This window comes from Carlito syrichta, unplaced genomic scaffold (genome assembly GCF_000164805.1).
Source record: "Carlito syrichta isolate Samal-C Ts95f unplaced genomic scaffold, Tarsius_syrichta-2.0.1 Scaffold308855, whole genome shotgun sequence".
NCBI lineage: Eukaryota > Metazoa > Chordata > Mammalia > Primates > Tarsiidae > Carlito > Carlito syrichta.
In genome coordinates, this window is record NW_007252951.1 from 330,911 (window position 1) to 350,498 (window position 19,588).

Below are 19,588 nucleotides of genomic sequence, written 5' to 3' on the forward strand. Positions count from 1 at the left end.
ATATAATTATTGCAAAGATAGTACAGAGTACTTATTTGTTTTGTTTTGCAATTAAGTTTAAAAATATTAATGGTAATCAGTACAGGGTGGATGGTATTGGTGGTGAAAGGAGCAGATATAGGGCTAGAAGGGCAGATTGTGGAAAGTTTGGACTTAACACTTTATATGAAAATAATTTAAGCATATTATTTTATGTGATCTTGATAATGTGACTATCCAAAAAAGAAACAAACCAACCAACCTACTGAAAGCTTAGACTACATGAATGAGATTCCCATCCAGAATTAGGGGAGCACCAATCATATTATATTCTATCCAGGCTACATCTCATCAGGAGCTCTGTTTTGGAAACTGAATTTTAAAAGGATCATTGAAATGTTTGTAGGAGATCTGAGAAAAAGGAATCAGGATGATGAACTATTCAGAAATTATTATATAAGAAAAAAGGCTGAAAGGGCTGGAGAGGCTTAGTGTGAATAAGAGACTTAGCAAGAGATATGGAATAAATTATTTTTTTGTTTTGTCTTAAATGAAAAAAATTTTATAATTGACACATAATTGTATATATTTATGGAGCACATTGTGATGTTGCAATAAATATATAGTGATCATATTAGGGTGACTAGCATACTCATCATCTCAAACAATTTATCATTTCTTTGTGTTTTAAACATTCACTATCTTCCTTCTAGCTGTTTGAAATTATATATTATTTTTTTAACCATAGTCATCTTACAGTGGTATAGGATACTAGAATTTATTCCTTCCATCTAGATGTAATTTTGTGTCTTTTGACAAATCTCTCTCTATCCCCCAATTACTTTTTAAAGTAAATTTGTTTTAGCAATTAGGTAAACCATTCATGTAATTCCAAAATCAAGATATAAAAAGGCAAATAGTGCTTCTATTCCTGTTTCCACTTCTCTGTTCCCAATCTTGTATGGTATAGATATTTTTGAATCCTTTTTGAGTTTCTTTAGGCATTTAAAAGCAAACACACATATACAAAAGGTGCTATACTATAATGCTATTTTGTATTATTATTATTTTTTATATTAGTGATATATGTTGGACATTTCTCCACATATATAAAAGAAGGTGCTTTGTTTGTTTTAAATAGCTGCATAGAATTCCATTCTGTGAAAACGTCATAGTTTGCTTAACTAGACCCAAAGAACAGTACTTGGGGTATTGCCCATATTCTGCTTTTACAATGTTGCCATTCATGAAAAACAAGAAAAATGAATAGCAACACCTATTTTTCATTTAGAATGCCTGCAGGTATATCTATAAGATACATTTTCAGGAGTGAGATTCCTGGATTGAAATTTAACTATGTATGCATTTTTAATTTTGAAAAATATTGCCCAATAGTTCTCTACAGGGGTGGTCCTAGTTTGCGTGCCCAAGAACAGTATATAAGAATGCATGTTGCCACAGCTTCACCCACAGAGCATGTGCTCAAACTTGGATTTCTGTCCATCTACTGAGTGAGAAATGGCATCTTGATATAGTTTCAATTTTTATGCACCTCATTATGAATGAAGTAGAATACCTTTTCGTATGTTGAAGAGGCTTATTTCCTCTGTGAACTTTGTTCATAATCTTTGTATAACTTTCTACCGGATTGTGTAGTAGTGGTGGTTGTGGCTGCACCAACTTCCTCTACAAGCTAACAGCTGCTTGTACACCCACTGGTAACAATTTACCTATGTGTCTTTTTTTCCTGACTGTGGTGGCATACACCGTAAGCACGTAGGAAAAGTCAGAAGTGGCAGAAAGTTAATGCCCTGGGAGTTTTTCACTTCCAAAGATAAGCAAGGATTTGGTGGGTAAAAACCAGAGTTTCCTTTCCCTTTGATGGGAAGAAATTTTAGTTATATTTGACACTGTCTCCTAGAGTTTTCCAACAGATTTTCCTTTTCTTTTGAGCTGGAGTCTCACTCTGTCATCCAGGCTTGAGTGCAGTGGCATGATCATGGCTCACTGCAGCGTTGACCTCCTGGGCTCAGGCGATCGGTCCATCTCAGCCTCCCAAGTAGTTGCCACCACATCCTGCTAATTTTTCTATTATTTTGTAGAGTTGAGGCCTTACTATATTGTCCAGGCTTGTCTTGAATTCCTGACTTCAAGCGCTCCTTCTGCCTCAGCCTCCCAAAGTGCTGGTATTACAGGCATGAGCCACTATGCCTGGCTTTTCAGCAGAATTGAACTCCAGTTGCCCACAGGGCTAACTGGCTTGAAAACTCACACTTTATTCTTTCCTTACTCTGTTTACTTTACTATTCTATTCCCAGTATTTAATGTCTTAACTTGCAGAATAAACTATTTGCACTGGAATCCTTGCCTCAGGATCAGTTTCTGGAAATGCCAAGCCAAATCAGTTTGTTAGACCTAGCTTTGAGTGCTGTTCAAAGTGTGGTCTATAGATGGCACTGACTTGTGAACTGTTTATGAACAGTCTGTGATAAATTCAGAAATGAGATAAAAAGTTTGGAATCTTTTATGGTAATTTGACATTGCCATGATATTTAAGTGTCTTATTTTGTGTTTTACAGATACACACAGTGATATTTGATGATCTGGAAAAAACAACTTGCCCTTACCTCTGATGGTTGGTGAGGTCTTTTCTGACGGCAATAAGAAAAATGGGTGGAAATACAACTAGGAAACTTTGGTTAGATATGAGAGAGAACTTCCTAATAATATCCTGGAGTGCCTAAAAATGAAAGATATTTTCTCTTGGTGTTGGTCAATATTCTATCATGAGAATAGTTAAGCCTGCTGACCATAAGAGACTCTAGAAAAAAATTCTGTGTTTGAGATTCAGATCGCTTCTACTTTTTTGATTAAAAAATTAACAAATAATAATTATACATATTTATTGGGTACATGGTAATGTTTATTTACATAGAAAGTGTAGTGATCAGATCAGGATAATTAGCACATCAGTTATCTCAAGCATTTATTATATCTCTGTGGTGGTAATGTTTATTCTGCTCTAATAAAATGTGAACAGGAACTCTGTCATTCTTTTTCACCTCTTCCTATCTAAGCATGAAAGAAAGGATTAGTAAAAATGAAATGAATACACCAGTTGTGCTTTTTAAAAACTTGTTGACTCTGTAAAAATTATAGGGGCAAATTTAATTCTAGTAGATCACATTCTGATAGTTTCAGGTATGCAGTACTGTGAGTTCCAGTCCAGTAGCCCTTTATTTTTATAAAACCAAGAAACTGGCAGATATGGGTTTTAGATAATGGGACTAAACCCACTTTTGTTTTTCCTCTAAGACTCTTCAACTAGTGTTAAACAACTAGATGAAAAGTATTATGAAATTTCCTGCATGAGTCACCGGGTCTCAAGAACAAATAAATTCACTCAGTATACAAAGCACTAAGGTGAAGCCAGAAAGAAAGAAAATATTTGCCTTTAAGCTCCTGGAGAAAGGTTATACCTTGCTTGACTGCCCCTTAGAGTCCTCTGGAGAGTTTGCCTGCCTCCATCTGAACAAAGCTCCCTTTGGCGTTTAGAAAATCTTGTAGTACAATAGAATGGGCAGATTGAAGTGTCGGTTGCAATGGGGCTGAACTTACTGTAAGGTTTCTACAACCTTAGAGGATATATTGAGATCAACATAGACAAACCAGGAGTGCTGAGAACAGAGCAATCAGGAATATATAAAATGCAAATGAACTTCTTGTCTTAAAAATGTTTAAAAAAAATGTGCCATTGGCCCAGTTCATTTATTCTATTTCATAGACTCAAAGGAATATTTTGGAGGCAGTATGGTTGTGTCCTCCATTATATTGTTATGTTGAAAGGGGATAGTCCTAGAAATAGACTGCCTTAGATTCAAACTTTAGATTTGACAGCTTAGATTCAAATCTGATTAGTTGTATGAACTTGGCATAGCACTAAGTTCTTTTTTTTTTTTTTGAGTTGGAGTCTCACTCTGTCGCCCAGACTGGAGTGCAGTGGCCGCTCCCGGTCACTGCAGCCTCGACCTGCTGAGCTCCGGCGATCCTTCCCCCTCAGCCTTCCAAGTAGCCTGAATTACAGGCATGCGCTGCCACGCCCAGCTGATTTTTTGATTTATTGTAGAGATGAGGTCTCGCTGCCCAGGCGGGTCTCGAACCCGCGGGCTCAGGCAATTCACTCACCTCAGCCTCCCAAAGGCGCGGGATTACAGGCTGAACCACTGAGCCCAGCTAGCACTAAGTTCTTAAGGCTCAATTTCTTCTTCTGAAAAATAAAGAGTAACTTGAAAAAGAAAAAGAAAAAGAAAAAAGAGTACCTTGAAAAATTGTTATGAGGATTAAGTAAGATAATGCATGTCAAGCGGTTAGCACAGGTTTTGCTCAAAGTATCATGCAATATACATCATTGCAAAACTTAAGATTCGCTTGCAGCAGATGGCAAGTTGCACTGGATGCTTTCACCTGGGCTAGGCTAGGGCAGGAGGGTACTGCTCTGCTCTTCCACACTCTCCTCTTCTCTAACCCAGTTCCTTTCCCCTTCACTCTTGACTCTTCCTCCCTCAGGTAGGTCTTGTCTGATAGTTCAGGGCTTTGTCTTGAGCTTGAGGAAAGGTAATGCATAGAAGACTGACATCTTTTTCTGAATTCTACTGAACAAATCTTAAGGAGAGTGGAGGATTTCTCCTGATTGCAATCCCAACTCATTATAGAAAATTGAAGTAAGTTCCTGTAAGGATATTTGTGGGGTCTGAAGGGCTGTACGAGTGTGTATGTTGTGTGAGCGTTGGACAGGTGGTGGTGGGGATGATGGCTGTGGTGATGGAGAATGAGAATTGTGACCTTTGTGTGCAGCACCTCTACTGCTACTACTCCTTGATTTTGGGAGTAATTCCAGAATCTTTTGAGCTCTCAGAGGTGAAATACATAATTTTCACTCATCATTTCAAACTCTTTTTTTTAGCATTTAGCTCATTTTTAATCCCTTTTTTATAGCATTTCAGTCCCCCCACCTTTGTGTTTTTTTTTTTTACAATTTAGCTCTTTTTTAGTCCCTGAACAATAAATGCATAAAGAGCTCTTGAATTAGTTTCCAACTGAAGTAGATTTTGAGTAGAGGCTTTTCCATTTGCTTCTAGTTTCCTCCAGGTTGCCAGGCTTCTCTTTATTTATCAGTTTTCATTTTGTTTTTGAAAGCATAACACCCATCAAAGGCCTCAGCTGTCCAGTTGTGCAAGGCATTTAATGCCCAGTGATGCAATCTGAATCCAACTTAAAATCTGTTTGTCAAGCTATTAGCCCTGTTCCCATGGTATCTGCCTGGAAAAGGAAAGCATTATTTTTTCCAATTCACACAGAAGTCTACTGTGGGATAGGACAGTCCTCCCCCTGCATAGCCAGCTGATACTTTCCTCGCTCTGAGGGTAATACTGAAGTACACGCAGGATACGGAAATGTACCACCCTGTTGAGTTCAAGCATGTACTACATGAAGGTGCAAACCTGCTGATGTGCTTTCAAACCTGTACTGCCTCTCCTTTTCCTTGGCTCTGAAGGTCAGCAATTTTATTCCCAGATGCTGAAAGTACTGTGATTCCAAACCTTTCAGTCATTATCTTTGGAATGCTGATGAGTCAAAACCAGAATTAAATAAACTAGAAATATTTTTAAAGTAATGTTTAATGAGTACACATTTACAAAAGCCGGCATCCCTTAACATAGGGAAAGTATACAAAATGAAAGGTCTATTTTACTTAATAAAAATGTTCCCAGAATATAGGGACCATACTAGCAAGAAAGTTTAGTCCAACATTTTTATGCAGAACAGTTTGAATCTGTTAAAAGGAATACAGTTCACCCAAAGCACCTATTTCCATTAGTTACAGACTTTTCTTTCAGTCTTAAGTGAACTGGAGCAATCAGCTGTATTAAGATTGGTTTGATGGTTTTGGGAGGAGGGAGGGTAATGGGAAAGATGGAAAGAGAACACTGGCCTTTTCTGGTTGTTAGGTAGGTCTTGGAATCCTTGTGGTGGGGGGGGCAAAAGACAGGTCCGGAAATGTAGCTGTTATGCCAAAACCACCAGGGCACTCCTTAACTTTAGGTTTCATAGATGGCTTGTAAGTACTCAAGTTGGGCATTTTTATTAGGCTATATAACTGGAGTTCATTTTTATTATAGGTAAGAATTTTACCTAAGTGTGGCATTTTCTGTTTTCAGTGAGGGACTATGACCTGGTATAAACATATCACTCTTTTACCAAAAAGGAACATGGTTAACTCCAAAGCCTTCTCTAGATGAGCCTGGATGATACTTAAGCTTTAATTAGCCAATTCTCTAACCAAAGAGCAGGTTCCAGCCCCAGCATGCCTGGTTGTTTTGCATAACATGGATGCATGGTGACAGTTCCTCCTGTCTTTTCCACGAATGCTCTCGGGTCAGCACCACATACCATGGCTCTACTCAATCTTCTAGCTTTTTGTATCCTTGCTTAGGTTTATCAAGGATAAGTCGAAGAAGCATATGTTCTGTGTACCTATACAACCATATATAAGCAAACACAATAACAACCCAAAGTCTACAGTGGTGTGGTAAAACCAACATCCTCATTCTAGGTTAATAGTATTAATAAGGTCACTTAAGAAATAAATTGGCAATATATAGCAAATGCTTGTGAAAGTTCTTCAATTTTGTAAACTCAGTTCCTGGCAAGTATTCCAAGGAAATAATGGAAAAACATTTTTATGTAAAAACATTTTTATCAGTGCAAAGATATTCTATGAAATGTTATTTGTTTTAGTAAAAAATGAATATAGTCTACATGTTTAATTAGGGAAGTGGTTTAAAAGTGCCTATTTGATGTAATATTATGCAGTCAGTAAGTAAATACATATACCATGTAAGAGAAAAAAAGCCTCTAATATATTCAATGAAAAAAATAGTAAAATTGAGTATATAATATAGATACAATTATTTTCAAGGTTTTATAGAAAACATCCCTGATTGTGGATGATGTTTTAATATATTTTAATCATTTTTTATAATGTCATGTATAATATGTGATAATGAAAGTTTAAAAAAAGGTCTTTGTAGAGCAGGCAGAAAAATGTCTAGCTCAATGCTTTTTTATTTTGGTATGTGAGAAGATTGTGTGTAAGCCTCCTTTGCACTCCATGCTTGAACTAGAAAGGCTAATCCTGCTGAAGTTCATCTTGGAAAGGGCACTATCAGCACAGAAAAACAGTGAGAAGCATCCCACCTTTCAGCAAGGATTTGAGAAAGATCCAAGTCTCATATTATGACTGCTGCCCACATCTCTTTGCTCTGTGACTTTCCATCATTCTCTCTCATCTATGTATTGGCTAAATTTATACCTTTCAGTTATTCATTTAATTTTACTGCTTAAAATTATAACAGACTAAGGCAGATATGGAAGCTAATTCTTTATACCAGAAATGAATTTCATAGGTGATTAATATTGAAGAATATTTAGATTATATAACTTACAAAGTTTATTATACCCAAATAATACTAAATCTAATACAATGCAGCTTTACAATTTGTAAAAGATCAGGTTAATTTGTACTTTTTTGTACAAGGGCTTTTATCAACCCTTCCTTGCTTATTGCACATTGCAAGGGAACTCCAAACGGATACCCTTCCATTTTTCCTCAGTCTTTCCTAGACCTATTATTAACAGAGAAATAATCTTATGACAGCTCTATAGGTTTGCATATGTCCAAAGAATGGTTACTTCCAATAAACTGATATTTTCCTTGTGTTACAAAATATTTTCTCACAATAAACATCCATATTGATAAAAGCAAAATCAAAGGGATACATTCAACTGCAGAGTTCACTATGGTAATATTTATGATTGTCTTTACTTCTAAAAAAACTTCAAAATCTCATTATTTTAAGTTGATTTGCATTCTTCTTCAGACATACCTAATAAAGCTTTTTATCAGTGGCCACCATTGTACTGTTTTCTCTTTCACTTAGCCCTTGAACCAGAGAAGGAAGTTGCATGGATGTTTCCTGGATTTTGCAAGATATTAGGTCATATCTGTTGCCCAGAACAAAGAAGCTTCTTGATGTAAAACCACAAAGCTAATCTCAGTCTCAGTTGCATAGCCTTCGGGAAAAGAAGAGTCAGGGAGCGAACTGCACTGATTCATCACTAACCTGTAATAAAATGGTGCCCTCTTCCAGCCTGTTTCTCAAAGACAAGTAATGTTTTCTTCTGTGTTCATGGACTGCAGACCACGGTGGGAGAAAAAAGCTTACCTAACCCTGCCTATCATTCTTTCCTAAACATTCAATACCGAAATCTGGGTAAAATGAACTTTGCTTTAGACGTCTGATTTTTTATTCAATGTTGAGTATTTTGAGTTTCTTTCCCAACCTTGGCGAATCCTTGTAAGGATGTTGTCTATGCATGGCATGATTAGGATAAACTTGATCACCAGCACGATGCAAGGAATGATGAGTGCTAATACATAGGCTGAAGGAAGGAACCATCTGAGAATTGAAGGGCTGAGGAATCTTTTCCCGCCATACACCAGGGTGTGGGCTGTGCACAAGATCAGGGTCAAATAACCCAGTTTGGACTACAAGCAAGAAACAAAAGGCAAACTGATATTGTTTATGTTGTAAAGTGAGACATTCTAAGCCAATAATGGATATTTGTCAACAATAACAAACATTTGAAATCTATAATATTTTGGAAACTTTGCTAAGCAATGGAAACAACACTAGCTCTACTTCAGGATGGTAAAGGTTTTATTTTTTTATTTTTAAAAAGACAATTGCTTAAAAATGACATGATAGTTTCCCAGGAGTAAACTTTTCTGAATTAGAATAAATAATGAATCGTGCCTTGGTTCCCAAAGGCAACATTCTTTTATTTATCATCTTTTCTAGAGGTCAGAGATAAATACGATACAGTACGACCTCAAGAAACAGCACATTAGTATATGTCCCAAACGAAAACAAGATGCCACCTAACTTCTATTACAATAAAGAAAAATTAGCAAACTTTATTTTGTTTTGTCATAAATTCTAGAGCTCAACATTTATTTCTGTTTTAAAGCCTTGAATAGAGGCATTATTATGAGAAAACGTTGACTTCATTTATTCCCTGGGAGAAACTGCCAGACAGGAAATTCCAAGAGTTTTATAAAATTCAAACCTAATTTCAAAGACCAATGGTCTATTTTTATTATGCTCACAATGAGCATGCATCAGAATCATCTAGAAAACCAGATGATTTAATTAAAACTAAATGCTGGGCCACACCTACAGTTTCTGACTCAGTAGGTGTGGGCATGACTCCCAAGTGTAAATAACAAGTTCCCAGGTGATGCTGATGCTGTTGGTCCTGGTACCATACGTTGAGGAACACTGTTCTACAAGAGCACGTAGTTACTAACTGCCTTTAATGAGGTATCTGGTGGTCAATATGTGGGAAAAAAACAATTTTCCCTCTTGCAGACAAACATTAAGTTGGTGTGATGATCTAGTATATCATGCTTGAAAAATTTAAACTTTATTTCAATATATAGTTTTTCATTATCAATACATCCATATTGTAAGGTTAATTTTTCAAAGGTGAAATTTTGTCTTTCGGTTTCTTTTCACTTTGCATCTAGTGCATCTCCACATACAAAGTTTAATAGCTCTTGGTGCTTTTCACTCTATAGTCTTTGCTGGGAGCAGGCAGGGAATGCCCTTTTAGGAGATCAAACCATTTCTTGGCAGGGAATGCCCTTTTAGGAGATCAAACCATTATGGAATCTTATTGTTTTTACCTGAGTTGTGTTTTCTCATTTAAATTTTTAATGAGATGGCTAGGGCAGTGATGGAGCAAAATGAAAAATTAGGCATGATATGAGAAAAAAATGAGAATGTTTGTAAAGTTACACCTACTTTGCAATATAAAGAAGATTAAATCCTGAAGTCCTTACCTGGACAAATCGAAACTCTCTCCAGTTGACTATGTTGCTAACTGATGGCAAGGAGGTAATTCCCAAAAGTACAAACAGAAAAAATCCAAGGATTCCCAAAGCCAAATATGAATCACTTAGCCAGGCTGAAGTGGTACTGAATGAATTCTCCTTTTGGGATGCTGCCTAAAAGACATTATGAGCAATTTTCAAAAATTACATTTTTTACAAACTGACTACACTTTGAAAGAAACTAAAAAATACATCTGCATAGGTTATTTTCTCAAAGCAAATTGTATGGCACTTAAAAATAAACATTTAAAAATAATTATAGAAAACATACAATTAGAAATTACATTTTTGATGGAAAAAGTAATCTATTCTGGTGGGACTTATAACGCTTGATTCTAGGAGTTGTGTAGGGCTTTTAAACTTACACTATAAATCCTAAAACAAAGTAAACATTTACTTAAACCTCCATCACCATATGGCTTTTTGTTCCTTAGGCAAAACTTGATGTTCTCAAACAATTACATCAGAATTCTGTTTTTCTTTTTTATATGCTGATTATGCAACCCTCCAACTTGGTTTCTTTCATGCTATATTGTAACATGGCATCAATTCTGTTGCACTGCAGGTTGAGAGGAATCAGGCACTTGAAGTATGACTTTTACCAAAGAAAATTCCATATATTTCTTAGGAAAATAATATAGAAAAATCTATAGCAGCATCATCAATGAGTTATTGGCAAATAATCTTTGAAACTGCAGTAAGATCAATCAAAACCAGATTATTTCTAAATTAGAACTGACTTACAGCACTTCCTCTTGGAATGCTTTTAAGATTCTTGTAGCTGATTCTTTCTGAATCTTTTGATTGTGTATAAGATAGTATTTGATATTTACTCAGTCAAACATTAAGGGAGTCATAAGTACCCTTTTGTGAATTTGTTTGCATTGCTGTGGTACATGTTTGAGTAGTCCCTTTATAAGATAGTTGATTTTGATTTCCAAAAGGAAATAACATGCATAAAAATAGAAGCTTGAAAGCACGTTAGTTTACGTTTATTGACTACTACCTAAAGAAGTTCAAGTAGGTGTTATTAGTTTCCTTGAGTCACCAAATCTGTCAGTTTGTCAGTATCCCAGTGAGTCCTGGGAATACAGATCTGGTCCCAAGTGTACTGGGAATCTAACTTTATTCTCAATAGTTGTATACGATCTCAACTGGAATCATTAAGCAAAACCAATATGATGTTTCTAAATCTAGTTACTTTAAAAAATAAGATGTATAAAAGAGATAGTTTCTATAGTTGTGAAGTTATGATGTAGTAAGAGTCTCTTTGATTTAAAAAGCAGAGAAATATAAATGAGAAGACATTTACCTGGGTAATGTTTATGTTTCTCAACCTCCATCGTACATAATAACGAATAGGAATCACAAGTGTGTAGAGGACATGAAGGAAGGCAAAACCCAGGGCTACTAAGCCAAGCTGCTTTCTGCAAAGCATCCAGTGGTCGAGCCAGTCTGGGAATCGACGATATTTCGTACCTCGGTATAGCTGCAGAATGGCAGCAATAACACCAGGGAGGTAAACCAAAGCAAGCAGTATAAGTGCTGTTATTGGAAAGACACGATTTGGAATGGAAACAGCCATACGAAATGTAATATCCTTTTTCTCATAAACATAAGGGTAGATTACTTCTCTTAAAACACAGTAGAAAAAGAAGAATACACAGAGTGCAGCAGACAAATAGAAGGGGAGCCTCCACATTGGAAATAGTTGCAAGGGATAGTTTTCAATTTCATTGGCTGCCATGAGTGAACCTTGATCCAATGGAGTAAGCCCAAGAGTACGAACAATATCCATCACTCGTTGCTTGGCTTCACTGTCATTTCCACAGACAAACACCTGTGTTAAAAAAAATTAATTACTTCCGTACTTACTCCTTTTTAAAATTAAATAATTTGAAAATCTGTATCAGCACTATGCAGAATGACGACATGTAATAGTGAACTGTTTTTCATACAAGAATCTAGAATTATTTTATATAACAAGACAATGTTTTAAACTTGTACATGTGTGCTGGATATCTAAGTATCAAGTTTTGAGTTGACGGTGGTTTTACCCACATCATACTGACTTGGTTCTCCATAGTGTGGAGACTCCACATTGTGACTAGTTTGATCTTTCTTCTGTGTTTGTGGATGCCACATCACTTATGATTACTACTAATCTTGGTGCATTAATGGAACCAGTTTCATACAAGGTAATGGGAGTGGAAAAGGATACCCACCAAGCTGTATTAGTTTTCAGTACTGACAAGAGGCCTCCAGAGGCTGACATCAAACTAAAAGCTGAGGGGGCAAATAGCAGGAGATGAATTGCAACAATTGACTATCTTACTTGGTCAAACTCAATAAAATTATTCATGGCATATATTAGCAAAATGTAATATTTAGTGAGTATCTCCTTTTGGAACTGTGTTTTGGAAACATTATGTTAAGTGCACATTAAAATATTCACTTTTTACAGATTGAGTGCAAATTTGTTTAATCTTACCTGCCGACTTGCATCCAGTGCTCCTGACTGGAGAGCCCAGGCTGAGATGGTATTAAATGCTTTCACCACGTGGGCTCTTGGCACCAACTGAGCAAGGTACTCCGCATTAGATTCTGGATACTGATTGATTTTGAGGTTGTTGCTGACATCTACCAGTATTTTCCCATTAAGCTCAATTAATTCGGTGAGAAAATTATAATGCTCTCTGTGGATTGCTATGATTATGATATCAGACTTCTTGGCTGCTTCTGAATAACTCAAGACCTCTGCACCATGGGGCAGCAGGCTGGACATCTGGGAGTTTCGACTTCCAAAAACAACAGAATAGCCACACTGGAGCATTTTAAATCCCAGTGATCTCCCAAAATCACCAGTTCCAAAAATACATACAGTCTCTTGTTTTTCTGAAGAATTCATTGTAAGAGGAAGTGCATCTGTAAAGGTTTTATTCTCCATAACTGAAAAATAATAACACAAATACCCAATAAAATATAAATGCTTTGTGCATGGAAAATTAATGAGAATTATATTTAGGTAGTAATGCAATTTTGACTAATGTTCTAATTTTCTAATTATCTCAAGTGTGTTTTCTCCCAAATTTGAAAGGAATAAAAATTGTCATATATATTGTCGTATGTGTCTTATCTAACAAAACCATTAATGAAAAACTTTCTGTTGGGTAAAGAGATATAGTGAAAAACCATATCTATGGTTGTTTTAAACTATGGACATACATTGCAAGGCTATTGCATTTATAAAACATTTGTCATAGTTCTAAAAGTTCTCAGAGAAAAATCTGACAAAGCTTGCACTAATAAAGAAATTACAGACCAATTCACTTATGCTTAGTGATACAAAAATCTTAAATAAAACACTAAAAAAGAGAATCCAGCAGCTTGTTAAAAAAAAGTACAAGTTGATTGTTGACAAAAATGCCAAGCTCTGTAAAATATTTTAAGATGGTTATTTAATAAAAGTTGAACTCTTAAGATACAAGTTTGCAAAGTTTTCACAAAGTAACAGATTATAAAATTAAAAATCACCCACAATTTTAAATAAAGATTAAAAGAGAAAAAAATTAAAAATCAAAACCTTTTAAAATTTTATTAAGAGCAAATTAATACCTTAAGAAAATCTTGTTTTAACATAGGGGAACAAAATTTCGAAAGACTATTATAAATAATTTCCTTTAAATTATAATCAACTTAATCACATACCAAATTCCTTTCATAAATTCCCCTTTATGAATCTTATCATGACTTACATAGGCCATCTACAACATGCTTAGATTTTCAGTTTTACCCTACACTTCCCTCTTTCTGAAATGTCTAGTCATTTTACTGTAGGACAAAAATGTATCATATAAAGTCCTTTCTTATATAAAATAGTTCTCTTTTTAACATTTCTTACTAAAAATATATCTTTATACCAACAACTCCCTTCACATTTCTCTCTCCTGTTTACTAGTTCCTTTTCATCTTCTTCCATAAATAACTTTTCTAGATTCATACCTAAAATTAACCTTTAAATAACCTTCAAATTAGACAAAATTATTTTTTAAAATAGGAGTACAATTTATGTTTTATCATTTTTAAAAATCAAAAACACATCTTACTTTGGCATATTTTTATCTCCAGAATTATATTAGCTAGAATTCTTGTTCTTAGTAACTTTAACTTTTGGTTCAAATCTAGGAAGTCAGAAATTCTGAGCTATGTCAGATATTAGCATTTTACAGATAAGAAACATAAGGCAATTTTAGAAACATATTTTCCCATATCATAAACTTTTCTTAATTGAAACTGACCTAAACATTTAATAAGTTTCCAAAATAATTTTAAGATTTCAAATCACATGAAAAGCTCACCCATAAGCATGAAATCATTTATATTTATTCAATTTCATTATTTTTAGCAGTTTGCTTAATCAGTTATGCAAACGAGATTTTTAGACAAAACTAGTCATCACTTTAAGTTATCTTTCTGTTTGCCACTTTTATAGCCGGCAAATATCAAGTGTTTAAGTAAGAACCTTAAAATTAAATAATGAACATTTTGCCAATAACTCAGAAGATTAAGTTATTTTTATTGAAGCAACAATCTTAAATCAGGCTTACTTCTCAAAACAAATAATGTGCACAAATATCATTCTGTTTTTGGCTGGGTGTATAGTCTCATAACCTTCATATCAAACCTTGACACCTTCAAATATCTAGCAGAGGCAAAGGTAAAACTTTTCTAATTAGTAGACCCAGACAAAATTGTATAACAGTTTCGAAGACATTTCTATTTTATCAATAATTTTAAAACCATTTTTACTTACCAAAGATCATTAAGGTCACGTGAACTTGAGTTTCATTTATTTAATTTATGAGTACTCATTTATATATAAGCTAATTTGGTAGCATGCTAGTTATAATACATAACATGTACATAAACACATTTAAACATGTGTATACATACACATAAACAAAACCCAATAGCTTTTCTCTTGGAAAATCTAGAACCATGAAATAACAACATAAACTCACCATTTATAAATTGGAATCTGTTTACATAGCTAAACTCTGCCCAATAAGTCAATTTAATAAGGGCAGTAGCCAAAAATTTGGGTAAAGCAGTTTCCATGGTAGTTTGATTTTAAAAACCTTTTCACCTCTTTTTTTCAGTTTCAAATGAGTTTTCAACAAAATCTCCAAGTAGCCTTGAAACAGTGTTTTATCTCAGCACCAGTAGTTTAGTAAACAGCAGATTCAAAGCAGGCAGATAAGAGGAGAAATAGATAACTTAAAACACTTAACCCTATAGTTACAGTTTAATCATTTGAATTCTGAATTTTCTTTGCTGTAAGTTGTCCATCAGTTTAAAAATATGCATAAAAACAGGCCTTAATATCTAACCAGCTGGAGTCTCAGAAAACCTGCCTTGCCGTAATCTGGCTGGGGCTCCTGAAGGGGAATGTTCTCCTTGCCCTTTCTCTCATTTAAAGAATTTATTTCACATCTCCTCCCCATCTCCCGCAAATGAAGGACTGAGCTGTGGCATAGGGTTTTGTGTTGCGGCTCTGGACTGTGCTGATTGCAGGTGGGAGTCCACAGTGTTTCACCACTGAGTCGTTCTACTATTTATGTGTCACAGTTTTCTCATTGGAGGTCTACCAACTCTGAGAGGGCTCCAAACGCCTGCGGGATCAGCTCTTACATGCTCTGTACATTAATTTTGCTGGGGATTCCCTGTAAGGCTGCTACATGTCACAGGAGTCGATCTCCCAGACACTCCCATTGGGCCCCGGGTCACCTAGGGGCGCCTTTTGACTGGGAGGAGCAAAATGTCCATTCTCTTCGAAGCTGGGAAAGTCAGTCTCTCATTTACCTGTTCAGTTCCTCACCACAAATGTGCAGACAGGCCAATCGAGACCTTTTATTCGCCCCTGGGGGGAGGGAGAAAAGGCAATGGAGAGGGTGCTTTAGAATGCACCCCAGAATCAAAGTTTTGAATCCCAAACTATTTCCTAGGAAGTGAAAAATCAGTTCAGGATAAACCAGGGACCATCAACCTAAAGCGGGAGGTATGCGGCTCAGCAGAAACTTAGGACCACCTGAGGAGAAGCACAAAGTTGGTGGGGCTGTAAAGGACCCCAACTGGGATCTTGGTCCAGGTTCAGGTGACTTCTTTGGCAAGTCTGTTGTGAGGCTCCGAGACTGGGTGCCCACTGTGGTTGAATAGTGGCTTGGATATACGCATTTTAGGAAGGCATAAGTGACAAGAAACCATAAATCAATACATGTGATATTTTCATCTGTTTGGCACAGAAGGGAGGGACTTTGCCAAGTGGTGGGCTAGGGGGCTTGCAGGTCATAGGTGGATTAAAAAATTTTCTTAACTGTAAAGGAATTTTGGAAATCTGTAAAGGAGATGCTTTGTTAAGATAAGGGGGTGAAAGGAAAACTACAGGTTTGTTTTTATGTAGATGAAGTCCTAGATGTGGCAGACTTCAGAGAGGATAGATAAGTGTCTTACAAGGTTTCCTAAGTCTGGGAGTCCCCAGGAGATGGCTTTGCAGGACCATAAAGCACTTTGATTTTCTTTATTTATGTGATTTATTCCAGATTCAGACTGGAAAACAAACTGTAGGATATAGGGTAACAGGGTAATAAAATCCTTTCTGGTGAGTCCCTATCAGTCAGTGACTCCCCAAGCCTCTTAGTTAGGAATTTGGATAAGACAAAAAAGGTCAGGTCTAGTCCTTATGATCAATGGGGAATATTCTAAGAATGTAAAGATTAGTTCTATAATTCAATATTAGAAAATTCATTAATACAACTTAACATATGAAAATATTTAAGGAGAAAAATGTAGTCATATCCATGTATGCTAACTGGACATATGTTAAAATTTATTCTTGATTCATAGGAAAAAAGAAACAGATACTTCCTTAACATATAAAAAGTATTAATCTCAACCTAAAATCCAGTATCATGCCTAAAAGAGAATTACTAGAAATATTCCCAATAAAGTCAGAAACCAGACAAATATGTCTACTATGGCCATTTTTGTTATTATTGTTTTGGAAGTTATGGCTAACACAACTAGATCAGAGAAAAAAATTAGAGGTATAGAAGTTCAAAAGGCATTGCAGATCAAGTTGTAGATTTGGAAAACCAAGTGAGTCAACAGAAACAGTACCATACATACAAAAAAAATTTGACATCTTGCTGGGGAACCCGAATAAAATAAATATTCTTCATATATTCAAAGACAACCAGTTAAAAGATTTAACTGAAGAAAGGATCCCACTTATAGCTGCAACAAAATAGAGACAATATGCAACAAGACAGCAAGATATGTGCAAGATCTATATGAATAAAATTTTAAAATGCTCTTAAGAATAACAGAAGAGGATTTACATAAATGGAAATATACAACATGTTCTTGGATGGCAGGTTCAGACTCAGAAGTGTCAGTTTTCCCTAATTTAATCTATGAGTTCTGAAAATTAGGATACTAAATGGGATTCTAGTCTTACTAAATATTGAAAAATATTCTAAAGCTAAAATAATTGATTATGTGGTACTGTGAAAGGAATAGAAAGTGTTTAGTGAAATGGAGTAAAAAAAAGTCCAGAAATGAATTCAAACACATATGATAAAAATAACATCTCAAGACAATGAGAAAATTATTTAATAACTAATTTTAGGACAACTCAACAGCCAGCTGGAAGTAAAAACTAAATCCTTACCACACACTCCACTCCAAGGTAAGTTCAAAGTATATTTAAAAATTAAATTTATAAAAATAAAACTATAATAGAACTAGAAGAAAGCATGGAACATTCTTTTATAATTTTATGGTGGGAGGCCCATTTTCTACATCTTTAACCCATTAAAGAACAGCTGGGCAAATGTGATTACATAAAAATAAATAATTCCTGCAAAACCAAAATCACTGTATGCAAAGTCAGAAGATAATCAACTGGGAAGTATAGTTTCAATTCATCTAAATCTATAAGAAAAAAATGGCCCATTAGAAAACTGAGCAAAGGATATGAGCTGATAGCTCATCCTGAGAAAATAATAAGACTTTTAAACATAGTAAAAGATTTTGAATCTTGTCCCTCAAATTTAAAAAAAATTTTAAAGTTAAAACTAAACTGAGATACTCTTATGAACCATGTGACTGTATTACTTTTTTAAAAGTTTGTAAAATTTAGCTCAAAAACAAGCAAACTAATGTTTCTACAATCTAATACAACAATCTAGATTGTTTTCTATACTTTAGGAAAACATTATTTCCTCTTTCAGTACTGAGTTTTTCTCAAAATTATTTTCTTCCCAGCTTTTAGTTTAATCTTTCAGTTAATCTTTTCTTTTTTTTGGCAAATGTGTGTTTGTGTTCGATGATGTATCCAAGAAGAACACTGGCTATAGCAAACTAGACACTTGATAAATATTTGTTGAACAACATTTGAAGGATAGAATGTAGAAGTTGGAAGTTGTAGTGTTTACTCTGTGTTCAAGGCATAGTGTAAGATAAATAGAGACGAGGAAGCTGATTGATTAAAGAGTGATCAATGCAGAAGAGAAGAGAGAAGGATAGAAGTGGGGGCAGATGTTGTAAAGACATTACTTCTTTCATTCAAATGGGTTGAAAGTAAAACTTGGTGAATTTAATTTGGGATTTTCAAAACAGACATAATCACTGTTCAATTCTTACAGCGTGGATTTCACACAGATTGTATAGCACATGCAAAACTTGCACTGGAGTTTCAGAAATTTATACTTTCCATTTCATCCTATGAAAAACACCTGTATTCTTAACCTGAGTTTATCCAAATTTGCATACATATGTCACACGCAAGCAATCAGGTCTTTGTAGGTAGGCTGAAGTCATGGGAGAAAGGGACAAGAAAAACAGGACATTCCTGTACTTCCACAGAAACTCTGAATAATCTAAGCATAACATCTGAATAATCTTATAAACTAGTTGATGACTGATATCTTGAATGGGTGTCATGAAGGTCATGACCACATATGAGAAAGTACATATGGAAGCACAGTTGTGCCCTGGAAAAGTTCTCAGTAGCATCTACACGTGCAGAATAGTTTAGCAATTTAAATGGTATTGGTTAGTTGCTAATCAGTTAACAACTACTTTTATAATTCAGATCCGTAAACTTCTGAAGGATGCCTTAATTATTCTACTGTGTAGAACTGGTTTATATGTCAAAAGAATGTCTGCCTATCTCCTTACTTCAACATTTATATCCTAATATATGTTTTTCTCTCTTTCATACTGAATGAACATTTGCTAACAAAATATAGATTTGATGAAGTTGCCAGTGTCCTGCAATGAGACAGATTTTTTTGTTAAATTAAAATATTCTCAGCCGGGCTTGGTGGCTCAGCCTGTAATCCCGCGCCTTTGGGAGGCTGAGGTGAGTGGATTGCCTGAGCCCACGGGTTTGAGACCCGCCTGGGCAGGTGAGACCTCATCTCTACAATAAATAAAAAAATTAGCTGGGCATGGTAGCGCGCACCTGTAATTCCAGCTACTCGGAAGGCTGAGGCGGAAGGACCCCCGGAGCCCAGGAGGTCGAGGCTGCGG

The 19,588-nt window shown here is 35.4% G+C and overlaps 1 protein-coding gene across 2 annotated transcripts; it reads right to left on the minus strand.

Annotated features, from left to right (window-relative positions):
* Nucleotides 1-8,313: 8,313 nt before the first annotated feature.
* STEAP4 (STEAP4 metalloreductase) lies at nt 8,314-12,943 on the minus strand. Of its 2 annotated transcripts, XM_008066200.2 has the most exons (4): nt 12,486-12,943; nt 11,307-11,834; nt 9,944-10,108; nt 8,314-8,587 (listed from the first exon to the last, which is right to left on the minus strand). In XM_008066200.2, exons 1-4 carry the CDS (start codon nt 12,939-12,941, stop codon nt 8,330-8,332), a joined length of 1,407 nt encoding a protein of 468 aa, XP_008064391.1. In that variant the 5' UTR covers nt 12,942-12,943; the 3' UTR covers nt 8,314-8,329. The 2 variants fall into 2 exon arrangements, with proteins under 2 accessions (XP_008064391.1, XP_008064392.1); XM_008066201.2 differs by lacking the exon at nt 11,307-11,834 and having other exon boundaries at nt 12,486-12,941.
* Nucleotides 12,944-19,588: the final 6,645 nt, after the last annotated feature.

Coding starts and splice junctions, on each gene's coding strand:
- STEAP4 (XM_008066200.2), bottom strand. CDS start 12,941: ATGGAGAATAAAACCTTTACAGATGCACTTCCTCTTACAATGAATTCT. Junction 10,109..11,306: donor GAAACATAAACATTACCCAG/GTAAATGTCTTC, acceptor AATGTCTTTTAG/GCAGCATCCCAAAAGGAGAA. Junction 8,588..9,943: donor GAGAGTTTCGATTTGTCCAG/GTAAGGACTTCA, acceptor TCTTGCTTGTAG/TCCAAACTGGGTTATTTGAC.